Here is a 15,771-nt window from a genome sequence, read left to right on the forward strand (position 1 = left end):
GTCAAGTGGACCAATACTGAAAACTACCCATGCTCGACCCCCTTGAAATCCAACCAAATTTTACAGGGGTGTTGTCTAGGGTCTCAAATGAAACTCTGCAAAATTTTTTGGATCTATCTCAATTTGGTCAGGAGCTAGGGATGGTTGAACAAAAGCAATTGATCCACTCCCATGCCTCGTGTGACCTAAAATGCCTAATTTGCTTAAGCATTACGGCAGCAGGAAACTACCTAGGAGTCTGAAATTTTGCAGTTTGGTACAACACCTTGGGGCAAGTTTCTGTGCCAAGTTTGAAATCTTTTGCGAACATGCTTCCATTTCTACAGGTCAGCAAAGTAAGCAAAAAAAATTCATGAATTAAAATTTTTGGCACAGTTTGGCTCCAAACTGCTGCTGGTAGGTAAGTCAGCTGAGGGTACAACTTTACCAGCAGACGACATTTACCATAAGTTACTTCCAAGATTTGCAATATGAGCTTTTACAGTCAAGTGAAGCTGAAGATATGACCATCCAAAAAATCTGGCTTTATGCATTTATGCAAATTTTCACTGGTTTTCAGATTCAAATATCTCTAATGTGTAGGGTTTTTGGGGGGGTGTTTAAAAGATCATTTGAAAGAGCATGTTTTTTCTACAGAAGCTATCCTGTTTCATCTTGGACCTGCCCTTTCTTGGTGAGAATTGATGGTTTAAAGATAACCATTACTTGCTTGCGTAATAAATCTATTATGTTGAAGGGTCATTGGCACTTCATTGTGAATGTGCAGCGGAACTACATTGATTTGAAAACTCATAACCAAGCTTTGCCAGTCACAAGTACTTATCTCGTACTTTGCTCAGCGTTTGACAAACTTAATGTGCACTTTTGCAAGACAACAGTCAAAACATGCATTGGCTTGCAGAAACTACTTACTGCATGCAAGCCCAAACACAATCGTGATTCACAAGAATATATGCTTAGCTGTAGTAGAATGTCTGATACATGCAGCTTTTCTGAGCATGTTCTGACTTGCAACTATCACAGCACAGTGGCTGTATGAACAAGTCTGGCTTTAAGATTCATCATGACCTTTTAACACCATATGAATCTGAAAAACAGTGAAAATTTGCATAAATGCATAAAGCATATTTTTTGGATGGTCATATCTTCAGCTTCACTTGACTGTAAAAGCTCATATTGCAAATCTTGGAAGTACCTCATGGTAAATGTCTGCTGGTAAAGTTGTACCCTCAACTGACTTACCTACCAGCAGCAGTATGGAGCCAAACTGTGCCAAAAATTTTCATTCGTGAAATTTTTTGTCCACTTTGCTGACCTTTAGAAATGGATGCACATTCGCAAAAGATTTCAAACTTGGCACAGAAACTTGCCCCAAGGTGTTATACCAAACTGCAAAATTTCAGACTCCTAGGTAGTTTCCTTCTGCCGCAGTGCTTAAGCAAACTTGGTGTTTTAGGTCACACGAGGCATGGGAGTGGATCAATTGCTTTTGTTCAACCACTCCTAGCTCCTGACCAAATTGAGTTAAATCAAAAAAATTTTGAAGTTTCATTTGACAACACCCCTGTAAAATTTGTTTGGATTTCAAGGGGGGGGGTCAAGCGTGGGCTCCTGGTCCACTTGACATGGAATGACCCAGATACAATTCATTAAATATTTGAATATCAGGAAATCCTCATGTTGGAGGACCCAGATGTACTTACTGAGCTGATCCAGTGCTGATGGTGGCATAATTACTGAAATAAAAAAAAAGAATACTAGAAACACTAAACCAGTAAACAGCTGTTTAGCATCCTCGCTATACCTGTTATATGGCAATGCATTAAAATAAAGAGATTAGGTTTTTACCTTAATAATATATATTTTCCAGTAGACAGGGATGGTATGCTGAACCATAAGGTTATCCATCCGTGTTTACGAGCATACTGCAGAATATGTCAATCACAGCTTTTCAACTCCTCCTCCTTTTCCATGGTCTTTGCTGTCCCCTTCAGTTCATACCAAAGCTAGCAACACCCCTACAGAAGAAGACAGGAGAATGGGGGATAGGGGAATTCCACAAAACCAGGTGTCTGATCTGCTCAGATAAAACAATAAACGAAGAAACAGTAAAATAGTTAAAACATTAACAGGCCTCTGAGAGGAACAATGAATTTAAAAACAAACAACCTGAACATTTATGGAACTCAACCATTACTCCCTTGTAATCCTATATACAGTTTCTACTTAAATCTTAGCTATAAAGTTGACCAATAAGCTCAAGCCAGAAACAGGTGCATCAGATAAATTGCTGGGCGGGGGTTCAGCACACCATCCCTATCTACTGGACAAGATATCAAGGTAAGAACCTAATCTATTTTTCCAGTGCAATAAGGATGGTATGCTGCACCATAGGGATGTACCTAAGTATTCCTTAAACTCTAGTGTGGGACAGATGAGCCTGATCATAGTACGGAGGACCCAAAAGTGGCATCCTCCTGTGCTGTTACATCCACCCTGTAGAATTGGTGAAGGGAGGACCAGGTTGCTGATCTACAGAATCTCCTAGGGTGGAATCATGCATCTTCAAGAAGACAGGTGGTTGCTTGCTGCAACAGATGTATGTAGAGGAAATCTCTCTATGAATCCATCTAGAGATGGTGACCTTGGAAGCAGGACTGCGTCTCACCTGATTGGTTAACACGAAAACATAAGAATAGCTTTACTGGGTCAGGCCAACGGTCCATCAAGCCCAGTAGCCCATTCTCAAGGTGGCCAATCCAGGTCACTAGTACATGGCCAAAACCCAAAGAGTAGCAACATTCCATGCTACCGATCCAGAGCAAGCAGAGGCTTCCCCCCATGTCTTTCTCAATAACAGACTATGTCACCAATTTTTACTATTTTTATTTAATCCGATACTTGCAGTTAAAAATAAAATGTACAAGTGGAAGTGAGACATAAATGACGATTCCTCATAAACCAAATGAAGCAGCAAAAACTGGAACAAACAACAGTGAAGGGGGAATTCATGTAAGGGACTCATTTTCAAAAAAGAAAGATGTCCAAAAGATGGCAGAAACTGGCACTTGGATGTCCTAATCGCAAGGACATCCAAGTGCTGATTTTCAAAACTGACTTTCTAGAAGTCATGCTAGGTTTTTTGCCTGCTGCAAGTCCAAAGTTCATGGGGCATGTTAGAGGCATGTTATGGGTGGGCTTTGGGCAGGCTTTGGACAAGCTTAGCACTTGGACATCTTGCGGTGATAATTGAAACTTTCCCAAGATGTCCTGAACGAAACTTATTTTCCAAACTTCTTTCCTCTTTATCAATTCACCAAATCAACTCATATATACCTCCATAAGTGATAAAGAACCAGCAAAAAATACAGTATATTAAGATTCCATGATGGAACTGGATCTCGAATCGGTCGCCTTAGTCTCAGGGCACCTTTCAAGAACCTATGTCCAGATGGACCACTAGTGAAGCTCTCGTCTCTCGGCCGCGGAAGCATGAGAATCCTGCTACTTGAACTTTAAAGGTTGCCACTGCCAATCCTTCTTGGAGGAATGCCAATACCGACGAGATTGGGGCTTTGCCCAGCTCTAGCTTTTCTCTGCTGCATTAGCACTGAAACGTCTCATCATGCCTTAGCATACACTGAAATTGTCGTTGGCTTTTTGGCTCTAAGAAAAGTAGCAATGGCTATTTCTGAGCATCCTTTATAATTATGCCTCCCCCACTTGGCAGGGGCCTTAGGCGTCTGAGCCAATCAGGGCTTGGGCTCCTCCCCATGCATCACATGATGCACCAAGATGAGAAGGCCCGTCATTTTGGATCAGTGGGCCTTGAAGCTGAAGGAACTGTGCTTACCTCCTGCTTCTAACTTATGAAAAAGGTACCGGGGGGAGGTGGTTCAGGGGAGCTTCCGATGGCAGGAAGGAGTGGGCATCCCTCTTGCCAATTTTCTCTCGCGGGGGGTGGGGGGAATCAGCATGGCAGGAGGGACATTGCATCCCTCCTGCAGATTTTCGTTGGCGAGGGGGGTGATCCCTGGTGCCGCTTCATTGGCGAGATGTCGGAGAGGGCTGTCATTGGCAGGAAGGAAGGGGGTTTAATGGGGCAGATATTGTGTGTGTGCAACACATACACACACACCATCTGTGCCCATTCAAAAAGAAATAAAAATAAGTTTCCTGCCCTGAACAGCTGAGTGGCAGGAGGCGGCTTTGGGGCTTCCCCTGCCTTTCAGCTGTTCGGACTTCCCTTGCCGGTTCTGCGCATGTGTGAGAGTCACTCTCACAGCAATAAATTGGATGGGAAAATTAGGGATTACAATGAACCTCCGCACAAATTATTTGCATGCAAAGTTTTTAGTGCCTTTTTAGAATCAGCTAAAAATCAGATTAGAGTGGACCCACGGGGTCTTATCAATCCTGTTTAGTGAATCTAGCTCTAAGTCAAAGAAGCGAGCAAGTATGGAAAGCCCAAAATACTGAGCTCCACAAATTTTCTGCAGGCTGACTGTACAGGTCCCAAGAGATACACCTGCCATTTCAGATTTAAACATCTGCAGTCTCTCTGAACCAAGATCTGCAATATCACACAAAAAAAAAAAAAATCCGCAAACAAGCCAAAACTTAAAAAACACACCACAAAACAATAAAGAAACAGAGCATATCAGAAAGACACTATCAGAAGGAAGAACTGAAGGGGACAGCAGAGACCTTGGAGGAGGAAGAAATGAAAAGCTGTGATTGACATCTTCTGCAGTATGCTCGCAAGCACAGATGGATAACCCTATGGTTCAGTATACCATCCCTATTGTACTGGAATAAGCATTTAAGAGACAGAAGAGTGAATGTTTTATCTAAACAAAACATCAAGTTTGTGTGATCATTTCTACTTATATCCTGATTATTCTATAAACAAACTTTCAAGCAATGGCTTCCTCAGAGGGGCAGGCTAAGAACCAGAGAAGCTAGGATTTGAATCCCATTGGCACTCCTTGTGATCTTGGACAAGTCACTTAACCTTCTATTACCTCAGGTACAAATAGACTAAGAGGTCTTTAGTAAAACTGCAGCAAAAGTGGTCTTAGCTTGCTGCTTAAGAGTGTATTTTTTACGCACTAAGGCCAGTTGTGCCGCAGCCACAAAATGGCCTACTTTCACATTTTCCTAATTAATGGCCACACATTAATTTCACCACTCATTATCACATAAGCCCTTACAACATTTAATTTATAGGCGATAAGGGCACATGCACTAATCCTGTGCTAATCAACTGGAATGCTGCAATGTCTCATGCACTGATTAATGCTGTGATGCCCACTCTCCACCCCCAAACATACTCCCTTAGAGAAAATTCAGAAAAATTAATTTAGCGTACAGGGTACAAGCATAGATAGGCAAATTTACTACAGGATGGCAATGCACATACCATAGTTCAGTAAAAGGATTCATATGTCCTTCAAGGACAGTAAAATATCTCCTGTATCTGAATATAATTCACCTTGAGCTCCTAAAGAAGAAACAAGCTAAATCCAAGTTAACTTTTACAATCCAAGTTAACTTATTTAAAATTTCTTATTTAACTCCAAGTTAACTTATTTACAATTTTTCTTTCAATAAGTTTTCAATTATGTACTCTATACAAACCTGTGGTTCAGTTTAAGAGGGCAATCCTCTTCCCCCAATCTTAGCATGCTTTTTTTTTTCTTTCAAAGTTTACTTTCTTGTGTGAACGTAAGAAACGTTGCTCATTGTACATTAAAGAAACTTACTCTTTCCTCCTTTTTCCACATCTGACCTGTCATTGGGTCCAGCTAGCATAGACACGGAAAAGCAGCGATACTGGGTCGAGAACCTGTTCTGAAATACTCGGGGGATTGGATGATCAAACATGTTGAAAGAAAACTGGAACAGAAAACAAAAATGTGAGAAAGAATAGTGTGTGAAGCTCTCCTGAATACATATGCTTAAGGACAAATAATCATCTTCAGACCACCTACATCTTATTCCAAAAAACATGCATATGAACTCTTCTTTTTCAAGGTTTCTATACCAAGCTTCAAAATGACTTACATAGTCATTAAATGACCAGAATGCACTACTTAAGAAGTGTTCCTGTCACTTAAAATTAGGTATTATGGAATTACCCTCTCAATACCTACAGCGGTCTCAGCCCGTCATTAAGTGTCATTTCCAAATAACTATTTTGTTGGTTATCTTTTACGAAGGTGCGCTAGCGGTTTTAGCGCGCACTATAGCATGTGCTAGACAAAAATCTACCCCCTGCTCAAAGAAGGCGGTAGCAGCTAGCGCATGCGGCAATTTAGCGCATGCTATTCCGCACGTTAAGCCCCTAGCGCATCTTCGTAAAAAGAGCCTTAAATCTTTAGGAGTATCATTCCTACTTGCCTACCCATGCAAGTGTATAATAAAATATGTACAGGTCAAATATGTGTTTACCTCCCCGAGCAGCTGAAAGCGTTTCTTGAGCTGAAAATAATTGCTCCAAACTGACAGAATGAAAAGTAACAGTAGGGCAAAATTGTGTTATGATTGTTCTTTTAACATTTTCTTTATTGATTAATTAATTATAACTTTTAGTTGTTTCCTGCCTAAATTCCCCTCCATTTGAATGTGGTCTAATGAAGGGTTAATGATGTAACATTATACCTGCTGTATTGCTTTAACAAGATGTTTATTTCTTGTGATGTTTAATTTGAAATTATTTAAATAAAGAATTTTTTAAAATCCCAAGAACAAAGGCAGCTATGTTCTTCTTTGCAACATTAAACAAAAAAACAAATCAGACAACATATAAGAACATAAAAATAGCCTTACTGGGTCAGATCAAGCCCAGTAGCTCGTTCTCACGGTGGCCAATCCACCCAGCATCTGGCAAAAACCCAAGGAGCAACAACATTCCATGCTTCTAAACATGAAACTAACCAAAACTGTAGACAGGGAAAGACAAAGCCTTTCATCACCTCAGCAGTGACCCAAAATGAGGGGAAAAAACCCCTCCAGAACTATCTAAAAATCAGCCTACGCAAAACGCTATACTGTACTGTATTCAGAATAACTGGACTGAACTCGACCCTAACCTGAGAAAAGATATAAAGGCAGCTCTATACTTTCACCACTTACCATGGTGACTCCAATAAAGAATCGGAACCAAGCCCGGATCTGTAAAGGTTTCGGGGATTTTGGAAGCTTGCAAGTCACTCTCCAGCTACTACCCTTCCCCCACAGGAAGTGCTCTGATTCCAGGGACAACACAAGGGGGAGGAGAGGATGAAGCACCTTTCTTCTTGCAGGATCTGTTTTAGACTGTCCAAGCACGACCACAGAAACGAAGCCATATCTGTAGACTCTCCATTCGCAAACACATCAACGACACTGTAAACGATTCTTGTTTGTGAAACGGATATGCTAAAAAACTAAATATCCCAGAATGCCGCAGCCCGTACATCTGTCACCGGAAGTGCGTTCTTCATAATGGCTACTGCAACCAGTTTTCAATTGGCCAGCGATGGAAGAGACACAAACCTATCAGCTGCTAGTATTTTTAGACCTGTGTTCAAGACGCCATTGTGGAGGACTATGCTGATTTATCCAATCGGGAGCGAGCACTTAGAAAATGTCAGAAGTCATTGGCCAATTTTGATCTGGCCCTCCCAATAGGAAACGTGTCCACTTGGCGCCACTTTTTGACAAGAGGAAATAGCGCTGATTATTGTCCCGGCAGTTGTAAAGAGTATAATTTTTTTTAAACATTACATTTTGTTGGAGATGTTTGTGTCTGACTTTCGGAAAGACTTTTATGAGCTGATAGTGAGCCAGGTAAGTTCTCCTTTACCGTAGTGGTAGCCGAATACCTTGTTGGGTGGGAATAAATAGACTGACCTCCCTCCCCACGTTCTCAGTTTGTTAATAATGCGCAAAAGGTTGATAAGAATGTACTTCTGGTGGTCTATCCCATTCTTCTGCCTGTGCATCGTTAGACATGCGCTATGCTATACCGATTACAGGATGTGAATTTTTGGTTTTATATTGTTGAAGACTATTATGTATATGTCTAGTTAGGATAGGCTGGAGTGAGCTTAGAACCAACTTTAGCAGTTCGAACCTAGGACAATAACAGGTGGACTTTAGTCTATGGCCCAGAAATATCAAAGAAGAGACAAGTTAATTTAATCATGTATTTTTAATGAGAATACCTAATGGGCAGACTGGATGGTGTTCAGGTCTTTATCTGCCGCCATTTACAGGACAATGGGCTAGATTCACTAAGCCCACAGACCCGATCTGTGGCCGGGGGGGCTGATTCATGAAGCGCCCTCATGCAAATGGGGGTGATCATAATCACACCTTCAACTGACCGCACGGATCGCTGAACAGTGATCCCTATGCATGCGCAGACCATCTTCTTTGCCTGTAGATGGTCTGCGCTTGCTTACAGAGCTTTGGATTAAAAAATTTTTTTTTTACTTCACTCGTCTTCACAAGCCCGTGATTTTAACCCGCTTTAAACCCGCGGGTTAAAACCATGGGCTCGCACTGCAGGGAAGGGCAAGAGAGCAGGGCAGTTGGAAAGGACCTGAGTGACTGGTCCTCAGCAGTCGCTTATTTTCTGATCGGCCAGCCCAGTCGGTATTCCTCATTTTTTTAGTGAATCGCTGCCTGCCTATATTTGCATGCTGGTTCTCCTTATTTGCATGCATGGATCAGATCGGAGGTTGATCAGCACCAAGGTTAGTGAATCGGGTCGGGGAACAATCAGCTCACAAAGTGGTCGGGACATGATTGGTGTCCTTAGTGAATCTAGCCCTATGTTGCTATGTGGTTGATCCTCCACTACCACTCCTCTGCCTATTTCCCAAACCATTCTGAAGAGGCGGGCCTGATGGCAAGAGGGAGTGGGCATCTTTCTTGCCAGCTTTATTCAACAAGGTACGAGGCGGGTTTGGAGGGGATGTGCTTGAGCTGGGGAGGTTTCTGACCTGACTTTCCCCTCCAGCCCACAAAACCACAAGGGCTTTCTCTTGGGGAATTTGTTGGTGGGAGGGGCCTTGGTGTCAAGAAAGGGGACAAATCCTTCTTCAGATACATTAGCGACAGGAAAAAGAACACAAACGGGATAGTACGCCTTAGAACGCCAGACGGGAATTATGTGGAAACTGACTCCGATAAAGCCAAACTACTGAATGATTACTTCTGTTCAGTCTTTACCTATGAGGCACCAGGGCACGGGCCTCGGCTGGATGCAAAGCAAAGCATGGATGACCCATTTCAGAAGTTTGAGTTCACACCAGCTGATGTTTACAAAGAACTGTCAAGACTCAAGGTGAACAAAGCCATGGGACCAGACAATCTGCACCCAAGAGTGCTCAGAGAGCTATGCGATGTTTTGGCGGAACTGTTAGCCATGCTCTTCAATCTCTCCCTAAGTACGGGGAGGGTCCCCCTGGGATAGAAAACTGCCAATGTTGTTCCTCTGCACAAAAAGGGTTGCAGAGTGGAGGCTGCGAATTACAGACCAGTAAGTCTCACATCAATAGTGTGTAAACTCATGGAAACTCTACTTAAAGGGAAATTAGACACGATATTGGATGAGGGGAATCTGAGGGATCCCTGTCAACATGGATTCACTAGGGGCAGGTCATGCCAATCCAATCTTCTCAGCTTCTTTGACTGGGTGACAGGAAAGCTAGACTCGGGAGAGTCTCTGGACATAGTGTACTTGGATTTCAGTAAAGCGTTTGACAGTGTCCCACACCATAGACTATTAAACAAGATGAAATCGATGGGGTTAGGTGAGAAACTAACGGCATGGGTCAATGATTGGCTGAGTGGAAGACTTCAGAGGGTGGTGGTCAATGGCACCCTCTCTAAGACATCGGAGGTGACTAGCGGAGTGCCGCAGGGCTCAGTCCTGGGACCATCCCTTTTTAACATATTCATAAGGGACTTGACCCGAGGGCTTCAGGGAAAAGTAGCGCTGTTTGCCGACGCCGCCAAACTGTGTAATATAGTAGGTGAAAGCGATCTCACGGATGGTATGGCACAGGATCTGATCAAGTTGGAAAACTGGTCCTCAACATGGCAGCTGGGCTTCAACGCAAAGAAGTGTAAGGTGATGCATCTCGGCAGCAGAAATCCATGCAGAACATACACCTTGAATGGAGAAACACTAGCTACGACCTCAGAAGAACGAGACTTGGGAGTAATCATCAGTGCGGACATGAAGGCTGCCAAACAAGTAGAGAAGGCCTCATCCAAGGCAAGGCGGATGATGGGATGTATCAATAGAAGCTTCGTCAGCCATAAACCTGAAGTCATAATGCCACTGTACAGAACCATGGTGAGACCTCATCTGGAGTACTGTGTGCAATTCTGGAGGCCACATTACTGTAAAAATGTACTTCGAGTTGAGTCAGTCCAGCGAATGGCCACTAGGATGGTCTCCGGACTCAAGGGTCTCTCATACAAGGAAAGACTGGGCAAGTTGCAGCTCTACTCTCTAGAGGAGCGCAGGGAGAGGGGTGACATGATTGAGACATTTAAGTACGTCACAGGTCGTGTCGAGGTGGAAAACGACATATTCTTTCCTAAGGGACCTTTAGTCACAAGGGGGCACCCGCTCAAACTCAGAGGAGGGAGATTTGGTGGTGACACCAGGAAGTATTTCTTTACAGAAAGGGTGGTGGATCACTGGAACAAACTACCGGTGCAGGTGATCAAGGCCACTAGCGTGCTCGACTTTTAGAATAAATGGGACATCCACGTGGGATCTCTACGTGGGTCGAGCAGCACTCTGACTTAGCCCTTTTCTGCCGTCATGTTTCTATGTATGGGGGAGGGTCCATGTTTTGGTCATCAGGGATATGGAGGTGGTCCTTTGGTGGCCATCGTGCAGGGGGGTGAGGGTGGCATGACCACCCCCCACCTTTTTTTAAAATGGGGATAGGTATCGTGCATGTGTAACATACACACAGCATCTGTGTCCGTTAAAAAAAAGAAAAAAAGGCTTCCTGCCCTGAACAGCAGGAGGCTGCTTCCAGGCTTCCCCTGCTGGCTCTTCACACATGTGAAAGTGACTTTTCCAGCCACTGGTGGGGTGGGATTACGGCCAACCTCTGCAAAACTAATTTGCATGCAGTGTCAGTTATACATCGATCGCCATTTTAAAATCAGATAATGAATCGGCCCACAGTGACCCACTCAGCTAGAGCGACCGTGTTTAGTGCATCCGGGTCTTAGTGGGCTCAGCCTTGGCCAATTTGAATTCTGCGGTTGCTTTGCTGATAATACTGGCAGTTTCTGAGCCTTTTTCCACTGCACAAAATGCTTTGGGAATGCTGTTTTGCCCGAGTTTGTTGTTCTTCATCAGGCATTTTTGCTTAAGAAAGCACAAAATATTTCAGAGCCTCCACCCTTTCATCCACTACCTGAGAAGCATCTTTCTGAAAAAAAAAAAAAAAGGTGCTGTTTCTACAGATGTTCATGATGTCTTCCCTTCTCTTCAGGAGTTAGTAGGGGGGTTTGTCTGCCCTTTCAGATCATTCTGTTTCTCAAGAGCTCCTTGAAGCAGACATTCTTGGGGGGAGATGATCCTACAGCAGTAAGGCTGTTCTTTAGAGAGGAACTACCTTTGTTAATTACTAAGGCCCCAGTGCTCAAAAGCTTTCCTTGGCAGTAACAGTCATTAAAGCACTCTTACTGGCCCGGAAAGCTTATCTGCTGATGCACAAAAGGGTTTTCCCACTTGAGATCATGTGACGCTATGCTCGGGAGTGGTCGCTGAAGCGTAGCTTTCCTGTAGCCCACCTGAACAATCTGCCCTTTTGGTGATTTTCCACCCTCCCGCTTTGTACCCACAGAGTGCCGGTGGTAGATTATTTTGCCTAGCTGCTGTTTGTGGTAGAGATCTGAGGTAATAGCCACTAAATCTATGCCAAGAGAGAGACCGGGTATGTAGGCCGGATGAGAAAATGGCAGTGCCTCCTAGCCCTGCGGGCCCCTCCGTTGCTTCCACCTGGATCTTGGAGATTACTTTGGAGGTTACTGCAGCGCTTGAAACAATTCTCGATAAAGTGCCTGCTCCCTATTGATTGGAAGCTGGAAACTCTCCAAGAAAAGATTGAGGAGGTGAGCCTGGAGTTGGGTGCCTTCCAACAACGGATCAGTGATGTCGAGGACAGAGTCCAAGATATGCAGGCCGCGACTGATCAGCCCGTGAGTCAGGTGTGGATCCTGGAAGAGCGGATTGAGGTCCTGGAGAATCACAGTTGACAGAATAATCTCTACTTCGTGGGCCTACCCAAGTCCTTACCTGAGGTGGAGCAGGGCTGCTTCTTTGAGGAATGGTTACCTTCCTGCCTGCAACTCCCAGAGTCTTTGGGCCCTTTGCGCATTGAATGTGCTTACTACATTGGTGTCCATCCTGCAGCAGGTGTGAGGCCCTGTGTGATAATTGTGAGGATCCTTAACATTGCCCATAAGACCACTATACTTCGAGTACTGCGCACTGGCTCTACTTTGCAATATGAGAATCGCTGGGTCCTCTGTTTCCAGGATTACTTTAGTAAGGTGCCCCAATTTGCAGTTAGCTGTTTGCCCGCAAGATCTGTTTTGTGCTGAACTTTCCAACAAAGTTACGCATCACACATAATGGTATAACTACAGTCTATGATTCTGTGGCTGCGGCACAGGCTTTTGTGGCCACCCTACCTGACTCTGGGACTGAACTGACTACCTCATCTTCTGGATCCACATGAGCCCTGGAGCTTGCAGATTCTGTTTGGGATACTTTCTCTATTGGACCTATGCTAGCCCTGTCCTCTTTGAAGCTGATTACCTACCTGGTTTCTGCGATTTCCACCCTCCCCCCTTTTTTTGGGGGGGACGACAACAGATGTTTTTTGGGGTTGGGGTTTAGTGTACAGTTGGCTTGGTCTGGGCTCCATACTTGCTTATAGTCCCCTTCCAGGCTTTGAGCCGCTTTATCCAAGAGGGTCCTTTTTCTTTCTGGAAATTGTGTGCTTGGGGGATGTATGGAGGAGAGTTTGTATGTTGTTTTTTTTGGTTGAGTGAGTGGCAGTTGTGTTATAATCTTTATGGTGGCTTTGGTATTAGTCTGAGTTTAGGCTTTGGTAGGGCTCAGGGGGGACCTTTGTACATGAGGGAGGGTGGGGATAATAGTTTATTGCTTGCAAGAGATTGTTTTGGGTGGGTGGGCGTTGGGTCGTGATCGGTTTTCTTGTTGGAACCCTTCGGGGCTATGGGGTTTCTGTGGGTTAGTTGGGTGGGGGAGTGGTTGACTCCGCTTGGAAGAGTAGGAGTCTCATTGCTATAGCGGTCTGGGGGGATGGGTGGGTTTGGATTGGTGGGGAGTGTGTGTGTATGGGGGGCAAGGAGGGGGGTGGAGGTCTTTTTAGTTTTTGTATTTTTTTGTTACGGTTCATGGGCTGCTATTTTGGGGTGGGAGATTTCTTTGCTCTTTTTCATTATGCAACTTTGGCTGCTGATTCCTGGGGTCTGGTAGAAGGGACGTTGCCCTGTTCTTCCTTTCTATTGTGTTTTTGTTCCTGGATGGTTAGGGTTGTGACATGGAATGTGGGGGGGGGTATCAACTCGCCAATTAAATGAGCAAAGATTTTACAACAACTACAACGAATGAAGGCTGATATAGCATTGCTTCAGGAGATGCACCTTACTGACCTTGAGCATATTAAATTACAGAGAAGGTGGGTGGGAACTTGTTTAGCGGCTGCTGCGCAGAGGAAAAAATGTGGTACAACTATTCTCTTTTTCGTAAGGGGGTGGCGGCCCATATTCAAACTGTGGCTGCTGATAGTGGGGGGTGATATATATTTTTTTAAAGCTGGCAGGGCTGTGGAGTCAGAGTCGAGGAGTCTGAGACAATTTTGGGTACCTGGAGTCGGAGTCGAAGGATTTATCTACCGACTCCACAGCCGGATATGGTGAAAAGGACCTCCTGGCTGTACCTAATCCGTTTGCTAGGTGGACTCTGCAAATCTGGAAAGGGGATGCACGACAGTTATTGGGTAAGGTTAAGGGGTTACATCATCTACTTTGAGGTTTCCCCTAATTTTGTACTGGGTAGGGAAGGGGGATATTTCGGAGATGGGAACAAAAAGGGTTGCAGTACTTTGGCCAATTCCTGGAGGGGGAGTCCATTCGAGCATTTCCTGTGCTTCAAGCTCAGTTCCAGCTGGACTGGGCTGCGGAGTTGGAGTTGAGGAGTCGGGGACAATTTTGGGTACCTGGAGTAAGTAAGAAACCACCCTGAGGAGGCAAGTTGCACTCACACTACCAAGTCTAAGGTAAGTACCAATGATATCCACAATAATTCAGGGAGAAATATCACTGATAATTTAGGAGCCACACTAGCTCGTAAAGGAATCTCTTCACAGATATGGAGGGCTATGTATGTTAATGCACACAGCTTGGGCAATAAAATTCTAGCATTAGAGACTGAGATAACAAACGCCGATCTTGACGTGATAGCGATATCCGAAACCTGGTTCACGGAATCGCATGGGTGGGATATGGTTATACCAGGGTACAACCTACTTCGTTGCGACCAAGAGGGTAAATGACATGAAGGTTGTGAGGACATGAAGGTTACCAATCAAGTGGAGAAGGCTTCCTCCAGGGCAAGACAAATGATGGGGTGTATCCGCAGAGGTTTCGTCAGCAGGAGACCTGAAGTTATGATGCCGTTGTACAGAGCCATGGTGAGGCCTTTCTTGGAGTACTGTGTTCAGTTTTGGAGACCACACTACCAAAAGGACGTGCTGAGGATCGAGTCGGTTCAGCGAACGGCCACCAGGATGGTCTTGGGGCTCAAGGATCTCACGTATGAAGAAAGATTAAAAAAATTGCGGCTGTACTCACTTGAGGAAAGAAGAGAACGGGGAGATATGATTGAAACATATAAGTACATCACGGGACACATCGAGTCAGAAGATGATATCTTCTGGCTCATGGGACCCTCGACCACCAGAGGGCATCCGCTGAAAATCAGGGGAGGGAAGTTTCATGGCGACTCCAGGAAGTACTTCTTCACCGAAAGAGTAGTGGATTATTGGAACAGACTCCCACTCCAGGTGATAAAGGCCAGCAGCGTGACGGATTTTAAGAGAAAATGGGATACTCACGTGGGATCTTTAAGGGAGTAAATTCAGGGGAGGGGATACTTGGAATGGGCAGACTTGGTGGGCTATAGCCCTTTTCTGCTGCTTTTTTCTATGTTTCTATGTCTATGGAGTCAGAGTCATGGGTACCAGAAACTGAGGAGTCTGAGTTGAAGGATTTATCTACCGACTACACAGTCCTGGTTGCTGGGTAGTGTCTATGCCCTTAACTCTTATGACCGTTCCTTTTACAATAAATTGTAGTCCTTACTTCTTTCTCAAGATACCCTCTCTTGCCTGATAGGAGGTGACTTTAATATGGCTTGGGATCCTCACTTGGATAGAAAGATACCTCCCCCTGCAGGCATACCTTTGGAATCTAAGGGCCTACCTTCCTTGTGTCGTCTTTTTTTTTTTTTTTTTTTTTAATACTTTATTAATTTTCACTTTTACATCACCAATACTTTGGAGACAAACAGAAATTCTTGAAAATAGCAGAAAATACATTAAGAAATAATTAATACATTTCACCCACAACATTTAGGTAATTGAGATCCAAAATTAGGAAAAAGTAATAAAGGAACAAAAAAGCATTGAAAGGTCGCTCTGAGACCCTACC

At 44.2% G+C, this 15,771-nt stretch overlaps 2 protein-coding genes across 2 annotated transcripts in view; one reads left to right on the top strand and one right to left on the bottom strand.

The window, feature by feature from the left end:
* UFD1 (ubiquitin recognition factor in ER associated degradation 1) overlaps positions 1–7,479 on the bottom strand; it is a 40,096-nt gene extending 32,617 nt beyond the window's left edge. The window contains exons 1-3 of the mRNA XM_033956043.1: positions 7,138–7,479; positions 5,766–5,898; positions 1,704–1,736 (exon numbers count right to left, since the gene is read on the bottom strand). Of these exons, the coding sequence (XP_033811934.1) occupies positions 1,704–1,736; positions 5,766–5,898; positions 7,138–7,140 (169 nt within the window). The 5' untranslated portion in view covers positions 7,141–7,479. The remainder of the gene's footprint in view (positions 1–1,703; positions 1,737–5,765; positions 5,899–7,137) is intronic.
* Positions 7,480–7,559: 80 nt separating this feature from the next.
* CDC45 (cell division cycle 45) overlaps positions 7,560–15,771 on the top strand; it is an 89,515-nt gene continuing 81,303 nt past the window's right edge. Inside the window, exon 1 of the mRNA XM_033956042.1 lies at positions 7,560–7,833. Coding sequence (XP_033811933.1) covers positions 7,783–7,833 — 51 coding nt within the window. The 5' untranslated portion in view covers positions 7,560–7,782. The remainder of the gene's footprint in view (positions 7,834–15,771) is intronic.

Source organism: Geotrypetes seraphini, chromosome 8 (genome assembly GCF_902459505.1).
Source record: "Geotrypetes seraphini chromosome 8, aGeoSer1.1, whole genome shotgun sequence".
NCBI classification, from domain to species: Eukaryota; Metazoa; Chordata; class Amphibia; order Gymnophiona; family Dermophiidae; genus Geotrypetes; species Geotrypetes seraphini.